General features: G+C 47.6%; 1 protein-coding gene across 2 annotated transcripts in view; it reads left to right on the top strand.

Annotated features, from left to right (window-relative positions):
- The window catches only part of PPP3CC (protein phosphatase 3 catalytic subunit gamma), a 34,812-nt gene that overhangs the window by 15,777 nt on the left and 6,108 nt on the right, over positions 1 to 12,927 (top strand). The window contains exons 3-11 of one of the 2 annotated variants that reach the window (XM_074928449.1): positions 279 to 403; positions 6,335 to 6,446; positions 8,480 to 8,625; positions 8,798 to 8,937; positions 9,508 to 9,585; positions 9,680 to 9,774; positions 10,422 to 10,547; positions 11,527 to 11,604; positions 12,440 to 12,466. In XM_074928449.1, coding sequence (XP_074784550.1) covers positions 279 to 403; positions 6,335 to 6,446; positions 8,480 to 8,625; positions 8,798 to 8,937; positions 9,508 to 9,585; positions 9,680 to 9,774; positions 10,422 to 10,547; positions 11,527 to 11,604; positions 12,440 to 12,466 — 927 coding nt within the window. The remainder of the gene's footprint in view (positions 1 to 278; positions 404 to 6,334; positions 6,447 to 8,479; positions 8,626 to 8,797; positions 8,938 to 9,507; positions 9,586 to 9,679; positions 9,775 to 10,421; positions 10,548 to 11,526; positions 11,605 to 12,439; positions 12,467 to 12,927) is intronic. The other variant, XM_074928450.1, reaches the window with a different exon arrangement.

Genomic DNA, 12,927 nt, shown 5'->3' with positions numbered 1-12,927 from the left:
GGAGTCCTAAATAAGAGCCATCTAGGAAACACGAGCTGCCTGAAGTAGCAGGTTTTCTGCTGTGTTCCTTCCATCAGCAAGGCTTTTTTAAATTGCCTGAACTCTCAGAAGAGAGCGTTTTGCTGGTGTAGATTGAGTACATCTTTGCAGAAGCTGGATGTAAAGCAGGGGTGGCCTGGGTCAGAGCACAGCCATGCTATGCTCCTTGTTGCTGTCACGACCTTTCTTTTCTTAGCGTGTAATTCCGTCCCTCTTTTGTGCTGTTCTTCCTCCCCTAGTGTGTGGTGACATTCATGGGCAGTTTTTTGACCTGATGAAGTTGTTTGAAGTTGGAGGATCACCCAATAACACCCGCTACCTCTTCCTGGGAGACTACGTGGACAGAGGCTACTTCAGTATAGAGGTGACAAAGCTGAGCCTGTGGGTGCTAGTACTAACCTAACCGAAAGCGTTGAACTAAACTAGCAAGTACAGACCTCTCTTGTGCTGGATTTTATGCTCTAATTTTGCATGCAAGGAGGAACATGTTATGTTGTAGATAACTTAGAGTATGATTTTTGACAGCAAAGTGATGTCCAAATGTCATGATTTTGAATTGGATGCTCACTCAGTGACAGAGTTAAACAGCAGCAGTGGGGTTAATGACTAAATTCTGGCTTCTGAACTGGAGTTTTAATATCACTTGTAGCTGTCAGTCAGGGGAACAAGAGGGAGAGTTGGTTGTATGTTGCAGGCAACAGGATCCTACCAGGCAGTGGGAAGCAAATGTTTAAAAACTTGCAGGATTCAGCTTAGCAGGGAAAAGAAAGTGCTACACTACCGAGTCACTGCTTCCCTACCATCCACCTTGCAGCGCCAGAGACGAGGTCAGCACAAAGGAGCAGTAAATCACCTGGGCTGTTGTACATCTCGCCGTGACCCCGAGCTTAGTGCCGAGACATTTAATTGTGTCTCTAGCCACACTGTGCCCGTGTGACAACCTGCCTTGTCCCCGTAACGCTGTCATCTCACAGACATCAGGCGTCCTGTGAGGGTTTGGCAGCTCCGTGGGGTGTCACTGACCCAAGGATGGGGGAATGGTTGGTCTTAAAGGGCAGAGTAGTGGCTGGGTCCCCGTGGCTCCTGCTGGCTCGCTGAAGACCTGTGAGCGACAAGGAGGGGAGAGCTGGGAGCAAATGCTGCTAAACCTCAAGAGATTGCAGCCGTCTGGTTTCGTAGAAGCAAAGCTGAGTAGAAAAAAAAAGTGCTTGCTCCAGTTGGAGGCAACGTATTGGGGGGTATTTAGGGAAACAGGGGCATGAGAGGGGGGTAAAAGTGAATAACAAAGTGGTTTCTCTTCAGAGAGGGAGGCTGCGTATCAGTGCGGGAATGGCTGAGCTGTCGGGGCCGCAGAGGCATCTTTCCCAGTTAAATTTTTGAGGAGGAACTCTTACGGACAGTGATGAAGGCAGTTAATGCCAGCGCTTCTTTGAAGGATTTTTGCAGAGGATTTAGGAGGGTACTGCCGACAGCTTGTGTGCTTCAGCAGCTTCCTGGCTTGCTTCCAGCCTTGCGCTCCGTGTGTTCCTAAATACTGACGGCGAGCCAAGGTGTGACGGTGAGCAGTTTCCGGGGTAGCGGCGACGGATGCTGGAAAGGTGGGGTTGCGCCTGTTGGGATTTCTGGTGGCGCTGGCAGGAGGAGCCTCGTAACCCCTGGGGAGGAAGGGGAAGAACAGGAGTCCGACCGCTCGGTGAAGGGGCTTGGCTCACGCAGACTGGGTTTGCAGTTTAAATATATTTACCTGGAAAAGAGATTATAGCGCAGCAACTCTTTCTGAGAGATGTGGATTTTTTTTTTGGTATTAACTGAGAAACCTTCAAACAAGAGTTGGCATACCCTGTGTCTGTGCAGGAGTTTCACAGATCCTGGGTGGTGAAGTGCTTCTCCCCCTCTTGGCTCTTACCCTGCAGTTGATCTGACGTGGGGATTTAACTCCCACAGCTGCAGAAGCGAGTGCCCGGGTTGGGGATCGGTGCCCTTGTCTCTCCACGCTGTGAGGATATGGAAGAATTCCAGGGGGATGGATGATGAAACCACCTTGGAGAACAGAGTAGTGGGAAGAGGTGTGGTTGGTTGGTGTTTTTTTGAGGAGGAATATCTGAAAATCATGGGTGAACCTCTGTGGTGGCCTACCACTCCAACCCACGGCCCGTGCGAGGCAGCCTGGTGTTTTCAGGCACGAAAGCCTTGGGGCAGTCGGTCTTTGTAAGGTCTGAGCACAAAGTTTTTATTTCATGCTGCTCTTGACCCTCCTCCTTCCCCTTTCCCCTCACGTCTGCAGAGGGGAAAACCACCGAGCGCTCCGTTACCCCACAGAGCTAGCATTGATCTTTCACGAATCAGGGTGGGCTTTGATTAGTACATGCGGGGGCTGATCCAAATGTCACTGATAAAGCAGAATCTAGAAGGCTTGATTCCCTTGTTCCTATTGATGTGTGCCTCTTCTTCCCACCTACTGCAAAGTGCAGCCCATGTGTTTTAAGAGAATCCCACCTGGGTGGTTTCTATAGTGAAACAACAGGTTTGCTGCTGGCGTGGAGGATCTCTGCGAGTTAACGGTGCCAAATGGGTGTCTTTGCATTATAATATTATTTTTTTTTTATAAAGGTTTCTATAAACTGCAGAGCTGTAGCAGCTGGCCTCTGAAGTGCAGAGATGACTGATCTGTGAATGTTTTGGGTTTGGAATTTTGATGGGTTGATCCCAGAGGCTCAGGGGATGGAAGGGCATCCAGGTTTCCCTGTGGTTTCACCACTGGGAAGGTGGAGAACACCAGCAGCATCAGCCTTTCGTGAGTCACCGCACAAACTTGTGCATCCATGCGCTGGGTGGGGACATTACCCAGTGCCTGCCCAGAGCAGCTGATAATCGTGACCTTTTAACTGAATGAAATAGGAGGTAATTGTATAATTGCATCCTGATGCAGGCAATCAGGAAACAAGATGCAAAACTGGGGGCCAAGGAGGTGTTAAGGCAAACCGTGTTGCTTGTTAGCAGCCCAAATAACCCTTGCAAGCTTTCTCCATTGCTGTGAGTATTTGGTTGTCAAGGTAAAAGGAGCAGTTTATGGCTCAGACAAAACCTTTAAAACCCCCAAAAGCCTCTGTTCATCAGCTCAGCTGGATGTCTTCAACAAATTATTTCTGGGCCTCTGGCTTAGGGAGATTCTCATTTAAGAACGTTCATTCCCAGTAAACATAATGAGGCCATGAAGCGTGGTTCGGTTGGGTTGTTTTTTCGAAAAGAAAAGAGTTCTGGGGGGAGAGGGGAGGGAAGCAACCGTGTGAAAGCTGTGACGGGCCGTGTCTCGTGGAGGGAGGACTCTGCAAAGCCTTTGCTTTCAGTCCGTGCCACAAAACCCGCTGCCACAGCGAGACCAACGGGCCACGGGCTCAAATGGAGTGAAGGGGCAGCACGGAAATGGGGCTGAACACCTCTGTTTGGAGATGCTGGTGGGACAGCATCCTCCTGAAGGATTCTCCTGGGAAAGATACTTCCCTCAGCGTGCTTTAAGCTTTGAGTTACATCTCCTAGCCCTTACGCAAGAGAGGTCTGTGCCCGTGTGAGTCCATGCTGGTCCGTGCAGCCAGAACTGCTGGGATACAATGGACTTGTTTTATTAAATTATAGAGTGAAACAATTATTATAACCGAAAATAGAATCTATGGAAAGAGTAAATTTATCAGTAAAGATGGCGTGATTATGGCGTACACCTTTGCCAGGCTAGTTTTTCCCATCCAATTACAATGGGACACATGATGGCTGTCTAATTACAGAATTGTGTGTTCGGTTATCTTGCCAGGATTGAACGCAGTGTTTTATCCAGAATAATACTAAAGAGATCCAGTCACTGTCGTGAGGTGTGAGGGAGGGTCGGTTCGTGGGCCAAATGCGGGGCCCGGGGTGCAGCAGGTTTTTTGGGGGCCGGGGTGCAGCAGTTTTGCTGTGCTGTTTCTTCTGAGCCTGCTCCGGGAAGAGCTGGCAGGCTCAGGGTTTATAACTTTCTCGTAAATGCCAGGTTTTGTCACTGGTACGAGGGGTTACGGGGTGGCTTGTTGCGGGTTTGGCCGCAGCCCCCCTTGCCTTTGTGTGGGGTTGCAGGTAGCAATTCCTCTTGCAGTTCCCCCACCGTGACCCGCTGAGCTTTTTCCTTTCCGAGTGAAAGGGGGGGAATGAAATGGGGGCACTGGCCCACACGCTTGGCTTTGGGCTTCAAACAGATAAGGCAGAAGAATATGGAGAGGAGGAGATTATTTAAGCCTAGCAAGCCTTAATTGTCTCGAGTTGCTACTCGGCTATTGTACACATGCAGTAATCAATTCCTGGGCACAGTGCCTTGAAAGTCTGGGAAAGGGATTTGCACAAAACGCCAGGAAGCATCTGAGGCATGCGAGTGTAGAAACCTCCCTTGTTCCAGCCCCTCTGGAGCTGGCGAGGGCTGTTGAATGTCCTTTACTCATCGTTACCCCGCGAGTACCTGGCAGCCCCCACGTCCTTGTGAAATAACTGCAAACCACAGGGAACTGCAGCCCTACCAGAGGCGTTTGCTCTCGATGGCTGTGGTTTGCTTTGCTGTGTGTCCAGGAAGAATTGTGGTGCCGAGTGACTCCGTTCGCTTCTGTTTCACTTGAAAACACTTTGAATGTATTTTTAAATATCTCTTCTGCGACTTGCTGACCTTCTATACCTCCCAGATCTTTCTTGATGGTGTGTCTCTCTACTTTCTTGCTTTGGTTGCTTGCTCCAGTCCTTAGCAAGTCGTTTGGTTCATTTATAGTGACTCACTTTTCAGTTCTCCTTCTAGCCCAGAAAAGTGACATTTAGGTTGCAGTCACAGGAGGTTAAAGCTTTAAATCACAGAATAATTATAAATGGTTTTGTTGGGAACATTCCTCCTGTTAACAGATGCAATAAAACGTTATTTTTGTTAGCCTTAACCACAGCTTAAATTACCTGCCACTGCTACTGTTTCCGTTCAGTTTTAAGAGCTCGGAATTCGCCATCCAGCCTTTTCCTGTGGGGTTGAATTCTTGAGTTAGACACAGGTGGGTGCTTCGCAGGTCCTTGGGGTGTTAGGGCTCCCTGTGTGTAGCTGCAATGACCGCTGTCGAGCTTACGTTGGGGCTTCAGTGCTTAAATACCACGATATCTAAAGTGTCTACTGGAAACTTAACTTGAAACTGGTTTATTTTGGTTCTGGAGGCTGTTTCCATGCCACAGTGGCTGGTTCCTGGAGATCTGTGCACCAGATCAGCAATGTCTTTAAGTGTAAAACTGTTGACAGACTTCATGGTTCACGTTCTCAAAGTGTGTGCCGTTTCTGTAGCACGTCAGCCGAAGGGGGTAAGCTCTTATTAGAGACTTTAATCCAGATCTTCAAGCTCGCTGTCATTACGGGTTGTCCTTCCAGCACTCCAAATCAACAAGGGAAATGTGATAACATTTCCCCATGCTAGATACGAGCTGATTTAGCTGTCAGCTTGACAACGTATAGCACAGAAGGGTAAGCACGCTCGCTTTCCAGCCCTTCCCTTCTTCACACAGGCTTTTTGGGAAGCCACTGTGAAGTATTTCTGGGACTCTGGTAAAAATAATTGTTTCAGTTTGACTTTGGTCTGCCCCTCATCAAAGATAATCTTTTTACAGGTGTTGCTACTCAGATAGGGGATGTGGAAAGCCCTCTTCAAAGCCAGAAGGCTTTACTAAGCTTGTTTTTTGGCTAGGCTTTTCCTGTTTTGAACTTGAGCTTCACATGACTGTAGCGTAAGCAGAAAAACGGGCCGGGGGGGGGGGGGGGGGGGAAGTCAGTGGGGAAGCTCAAGTTTAATTTTTCTAGTGTTTAATGCACTTGATAAAATGTCTAGCAAGATGGCTGTCTGCTATACTTGACGGCCTCTGGTTTCGATTGCCCTGGGACATCTGGAGCCCACATCTCGCTGCGCAGCTGGTTTTGCTTTGCTGCTCTGAAAATGGGTGCTTTTTGCTTTGGTTTCTGCTGGAAGGAAAAGCTGCCCCCACCCAGCCCAGAGCCGGTTTCAGTTGAATGCGATCTCATTTGTCACTTCTCCAGCTCAGGCCTAATATAGAGAAATGCTCAGTGTGGCTTTCCCCCACTGGTGAAGTTGGCCAAGATAAGATCTACTGCCGATTATGGAGCTGGGTTTCTATCAGGGTTCCACTTTGAATTCAGCTTGTTGGGTGTCTTCCCAGAAACACTTAGTGAAGTCTACAGATGATTAGTGCCCTATAAAAGGTTTTTATTACATGCCATCTCCTCTTCCCTTTCTTGCAGTGCGTGCTGTATTTATGGAGTTTAAAGATAAATCATCCCAAAACATTGTTCCTCCTTCGAGGGAACCATGAGTGCAGGCACCTCACAGAATACTTCACCTTTAAGCAGGAATGTAAGTATCAGTGGTGTAAGGAGGATTTAAATACATCAATGTGTTTTGACCAGGTGTGGGTCTTAATTTTTGTGCCTGCTAAGAGTGGTATCAGTGAGCTCGGGAGCTGTAAAAACCTGTCATCCTTTTTTCCTGCGTACGCAGGTCTTCTCCTGTTTCAGCTCCTGCTTAAGAAAAAAACCCAAAAAACCAAAGAAATATATAAGTCTGTAAAGTACTGAGTGCATGTTGATGTGGCCTTCTGGTTACAAAGAATGAGCGTGGATGGAAGAAATGCGAACGCATCTTCCCCGTCTCGCTGATGAGCCAGTTGCACGCACACACCCCCCCCCTGACTTTCAGGCCCAGCAACATATAATTACTGCCAAATGACTTTCAGCTCCAGATTGTGCAGCTGGGATCAGTGATTACAATTGGAAGCAAATAAAGGATTTGTTCCTCAGTGTTTGCGCTAGGGAGAATCATTACCTTTAAGATCGTTTTAGTTGAGTTAAAGATAGTTTTGTGCAGCATTTACATGTTTTTAAACCAACGATGATGAAAGGTCGGGGAATGACCCCTCTCCCCTGAGGATGACAGTCATTCCTCCAAGCAATAAAAAAAGTATACACCAGCAATGTGCAGCTCTCAATTAGAGAATAGTTGCTCAAGAACCCGACCTTAAGGAGTAGTTTCGGGCAAGGCCCAAGTCCAATCTGCAGTCCTGGATGCTGCTGGACAGGGTAAGGCTGATGGGTACCGAGATACTGGCATTTGTTTACTCCGAAATGAGTTGGAAACCACCAGCCAGCTCTCTGCTGGATACTGGAGCCATCAGATGGTGGTAGATGAGCGCCCGTTGAGCTGGGCTCAGTTTGAACCAGAGAGCCAGAGGTGATGGGTTTTTATTTTTTCCCCTTTGGAAAACAGAAGATGCTGCCTTTCCACTTCCTAAATGGTAGCGTGCAGCTGAAAAAACCTGTTAGTATCTCTGGAATAAAGCTGGAGGAAAGGTAAACTTTCCATTCATGGCCTTTTTTGGGGCTTCAGAGGCAGGTTTTATAGCAGTAACAGGGCTTTCTGGAAGACGTGGCCACGTTACCGTGTGGCTGCCCCGCGGAGGGGCTGCAGGTGCACGGAGCCACGGGCTGGGCGCGGCGCGATCTCTGCTCCTGCTCTCTCTCCTAACGGGAAGCCTTGAGGAGAGATTTCTGAGCATGCTCGGACGCTTGCTGTAAAAGCTAAGCTGCTTTTGGAAAGGCCGTGGTATCTGTTTAACGTATCGAAACACCCTCTTCACCTCTGCTAAGATGAGGCACCCAGCGGAGATTGCGATCGCTTGTAGCCCCGAAAGATCCTGCGTGAAGATTCGCTTAACGACAGGCACCTTGGTCACAGTCTGACTCGAAGCACTCGTGTCCAGCCAAAAAGGCAATTCCTATCTTAAATGATTGTGTAATATTGCTGTGCCAAATTAAACAGCTGCTGCATTTCCCACTGTATAATCTGCCTAGCAGCTGAGGCTGGGAAGACTTTTTGAGGCTAGAGGTGCAGTATTAGCGTAGGGAAACAATGCGATGGCTTTATTAGTATCCCAAGTTCTCTCTGACTGTGACAAGGCCTCTTTTCTGTGTTCATATTAGTGCAGGTGTTCTAAAAAAATAGGTTGAAGGGAGATGAATATTCTTGACCATGTCCAGATTACTGGGAAGGGTTTTTTTTTATCCACGTGTCCAGCGAGTGTTTCCAAGTCAGCATTTTCACTAATGTGCAGGTGCAAAGTTTGATTTGGTGGCCCACAGTTTCCATATCACCTTAGGAGTTCAGTTCCTTGAACATTATTTAGCAGCACTTTGGCTGATCAGAGATTTGCTTGATGCTTCTTGTATCGTGTAGGTTTGGATGTGTGAATGACTCCCCCTTTAAAAAAAAAAAAAAGAAAGGTTTAAAAAAAAAAAAAAAAAAGCAGCTCTGCCCTCAGCCTGCGCAGTCTTTGTTGAGTAAATGAATTCAACTCTTCCCTCTCTTCCTCCCCCTGGCCCCCATCTTTCCAGGTCGAATCAAGTATTCGGAGCGAGTGTATGATGCGTGCATGGATACATTTGACTGTCTTCCTCTTGCTGCCCTCTTAAACCAGCAATTTCTGTGTGTTCACGGAGGACTGTCTCCAGAAATCACGTGTCTAGATGACATTAGGAAAGTAAGTAATCTTCGTGGTCCTTTCCCTTGGCTTACAATTAATAGTGTGGTTAATGACCTGCTTGTGTGGAGCTCCAGGTGGAGGCTCCTGTGCTCTGCCTGTCCACACCGTGAGTGTGTGTCACCGTGGCAGCTTTCACCAGCGTTGTCCTGAGTTTGTGTCCGTTTTTCAGTTAGACAGGTTTAAGGAGCCTCCAGCCTTTGGTCCAATGTGTGACCTGCTCTGGTCTGATCCATCAGAGGATTACGGCAGTGAGAAAACGCTGGAGCATTTTGCCCACAACACTGTTCGAGGCTGCTCCTATTTCTACAGGTAAGTGGTGTTTTAGGGGGCTCTGATGGACTGGAGCTTTTTCTCTCCCCTTACTCTAAGGTGTGTAGGTTGCTGTTCAGATCACTCTGTGGAACTTCACGGCAAACCTGGCTCTGAAATAGCCTTCAGTTGGCTCTAATGCACAAAATCTTGTTTGTTTTTACTCCTCCTGTAATATTGAGCTCTCTTTGGATATGTTGCTCTATGAGATTGTGCTATTGGACAGCAGAGATGCTTCTTTTAGCTGGCAGGGTGCCTTTTGAGTGGCTTTCAGGCATTGGACAGTACCAGGAGCTCTAGGAAATAATCTTTTCCTGTCTAAAAGAGAAGCGTTTGTGCTGACAGACCACTTGTGGGCCGACTGATAGGGAGGACTTGGCACCAGGGATCTGTTTAACAGAATGCTTTGCAATTAATTTTTGAATGATGTAATATATACTGGCCTTGTTTGGGGATGCTGGACACAAACCAAATGGGTGCTGCCAGTGGCTGGTGCCTGAAACCAAGGCCATGGGTGCTGCCTGTTCTCCTTTCCTACGTGCTAACGTCTACTCGCTTTTTGTTTTCCAGTTATCCTGCAGTTTGTGAATTTTTGCAGAACAATAGTTTGTTATCTGTAATCCGAGCTCACGAAGCCCAGGACGCTGGGTAGGTGCTACAGCCTGGTAGCTCAGCAGGCTCCCTCTGCATTCATGCTCTCCTTAGCCAGACCAGTGTGTTTAACACTTGACCTGTTTTTCAGGTACCGAATGTACAGGAAGAGCCAGACAACAGGCTTTCCCTCATTAATCACAATCTTCTCTGCACCAAATTACCTAGATGTCTATAACAACAAGGGTAAGGCTGGCAAAGCCAGGGCTCTGCTGCTGCCCTCATGCGCTTAGGAAACCCCTCTCCATCTTCCCTTGCCCGCTCTGCCCTCTCCTCTGGTTGCATTCTTATGCCTGAAATGAAAAAGAGCTTTATATGCTAAACTGGTGGCAGCTGGGGAGCTGGAAGTGGCTGGGTTCTCCGACTCAGAGACTTAATATATTACTGTAGCAATTAGCTGTCAAGCTATAAAGCCTAGAATAATGCTTTTGTTTCCAGCCACATGACAACGGAGTGCTGTTGATGAACGCTGCCATGAAAGAGAAGCTGCTAGTGTAGGCAAGCTTCTGACTTCCCTGTGCCCCCGAAACCATATGAGTAGGGTGGGGAACTTTCCTCAGCTGTGGGTTTTCCTACCCCTCGCTTTGGTTCTTGGCTCTGTGCTTGTCGCTTCTGATTTGTGTGAATTTTAACAGCTTCGTTAAATTGACCTTCACTAGAGCTTTAGTGACGGGTAAACTGAAAAAATGTTGCTTAAGCCTTCTCATTTTGGGGAGCTAGTAGTTTGATTCTGCATGAGTCCTGTCGATAATGAAGTTTCCTTAGCATAGATACAACTCCCAGAAGCTGACAGTGTCTCTGGACATGTGTTGTCTTTCCTTTTTCTCTCCCAGCTGCTGTACTGAAATATGAAAACAATGTCATGAACATCAGGCAGTTCAACTGTTCCCCTCATCCCTACTGGCTTCCAAACTTCATGGATGTCTTCACATGGTCTTTGCCTTTTGTAGGGGAAAAGGGTAAGAGATACCTGAATTCCTGTTACGAGTTGCCCAGCGACTGGTTGTGGTACCCCGAGTGTTAGAAACCTGTCCCACAGGCTGCTAAATGTGCTGGGAGAGCGTTGTAACTCATTAACGCCAGATAGCACCGGAAAGCAGTTCAGGTTCAAGGAGATCTGCATATTAATGGGTAAAGTTCTTAGGAAAATAATTGCTGATACCCATTTTAGCAAGTTTTTACCCATAAAACGACCCTTCCTTGCTATTTCTGCATTGCTGATGGAGTTGATCTTGGGTGGTGCAGCCCCATCTCAGAATTTAGAGCCATTTCTCTTGCTCTGGGTTGGTGACAGAGAAATTAAAATCTCCTGTTGGCTTGTGGCCCACCAAAAAGGAAGCATTCACTTCAGTTTAAAGGCTCATTTCCTTCTGAAGGAGGCGAGGCAGCTTAAAATATGACCAAGACTTTGCCTCAGCTTTTCAGCAAAAGGGTTTTTACGTCTCCCGGTGAGTTTAAAATCCACCCCGGCCTTGTACGTTTGGAGTGAGACTTCAAGGTCTGAAGTGCCAAAGGTTTTTTTGTTTTTGTTTTTTTTTTTTTTGACTTTGAGGACCCAAAGGTTGAATTCCCCCATCCCAAGATTTGATGTTCTTGGAGCCAGGTGGCCCGTTGTGCGGGTCGGGGTGGGGAGGTGGGACCTTCAGCGAGCCCAGGCTGTTCTGCTTGAGTGTTGGCACCCCGCTCCCCACGGCTGTTTCATCTGTGATGTGCTTGGACTGCATCCACCTCCTTGGCAGAAGGTGTAAAGTATGTCGTCTGCTCCGGGTACTGCTGCGAGGTACCAGCAGTTTGCAGCTAAAAGTATCTTTGGGCTTCCACTTCCAGAGTATAAATGACCTTGAAACGGTTTGCTTGTCCAGCTCGTCCTCCAAATACCTCTGTCTGCCAAATGTGTGCACCAGGGCTCGCTAATCTTCCTGTCTGTACTTCTTACAGTCACAGAAATGCTCGTTAACATCCTCAACATATGCTCCGATGATGAGTTGATTTCAGATGGTGATGAGACATTGGAAGGTAAAAAAAACGCTGTTACGACCGACCTGGTAACCATGGGGGGGTGAAGGTGGGGCAAGTGCATATCAGTGCTTGATTTATAGCTGGATGCCCAGCCAGGGTCTCCAGTTCCTTTTTGGCCAACCCTTGTGCAGTTCTGGGTAGGGAACATTTTTTTTTTTTTTTTTTTTCCCCCTTTGCTATTCAGTCACAGAGAAATTAAATTATATTCACTGCGACAGACGCTTCTTGCCAGCTACTCTGGAGAATGGTTTCCTGCTCCTTACAGAGACTGCTTCCCAAGTGGTTATTTTTTCCCCCAATTCAAAATTTTCTGCACCAAAATATCTACCCAGTCTTCTCATCTGTTGCAGTGAACTGCTTTGTAAAGTGGCTTCTTGTGTCACACCCCCCCCCCTCAAAAAAAAAAAAAAAAAAAAAAAAGCAGAACGTGGGTTTTGGCCCCGGTTTGAAGCTATGCAGGAAAGGGGCAAATCAGCTGCTGAGCTGATCTGCAGTTTCTGTATTGGGGTGGTGGGGTGGATTGAGAGTGAAGTGGTGACTAGAGGAAGCTGAGGCACAGCTGTGGGGCTGGGGGCATGGCGGGGGGCCGGGGGAGCTGCCTGGACAGGTCCGTGTGGGGCGGAGGACGGTCAGTCCCACAGAGAAGCAGAACACCCTTGTGGTACAACAGGGTGCCGCTGCTTCGGTCAACAGGTTGAGACTTTAACCCGCTTCTCCCATTGCATTTCGTTTTTGTTTTTTTTTTTTTCTTTCTCCCTCCCATGAAAATTAAATTTGTTTCTTCTATCTCTGTCTTCATCTACTTGTTTCTTGGTGTCTCCTCTCCCTGAAGATCACTACATTTCAAGCTATCAGAAAGGTACCCAGCTAGAATTTGCTACAAGCTTAATTTTCACTGCCTGTGCCACCAGATTCCTTGGAGTGGATTTGAATAGCTGACTAGTTGGGCAGTCTCTTCATCCCCTTTCAGTTTTAACATAAGCGCCGTGTGTTTTTTAACCCTTCTGCGTTCCTCCAGGAACTTGAGAAACGGGGTCACGTTTCTATCTGACTTCTGAATGCAGCCACTTAGTGCATGGCTGAGCCATCGGTGCATGTTAGACCTCCGGTTTGGCTTGTACTGTCCTAATGTGTAGTTGGGCCATGTGAGGAATCTCAGCTGAGAGGAGATGTATTTGTTACCTCTTTTACTTTGATTTTTTGTTTGTTTTCAGTTACCCTCCATGCTTTTCTCTCCTGTTCGGTCCGTATAGCGGAAGGGGAGTTCACATATCTCACTTTGTGTTTGTGTGGGGTCAAAGCAGAGTTGCAAGGCTCCGG

Source organism: Athene noctua, chromosome 28 (genome assembly GCF_965140245.1).
Source record: "Athene noctua chromosome 28, bAthNoc1.hap1.1, whole genome shotgun sequence".
Lineage (NCBI taxonomy): Eukaryota > Metazoa > Chordata > Aves > Strigiformes > Strigidae > Athene > Athene noctua.
The sequence above is the reverse complement of the archived record's forward strand: the minus strand, read 5'-3'. Positions and strand labels throughout refer to the sequence as shown.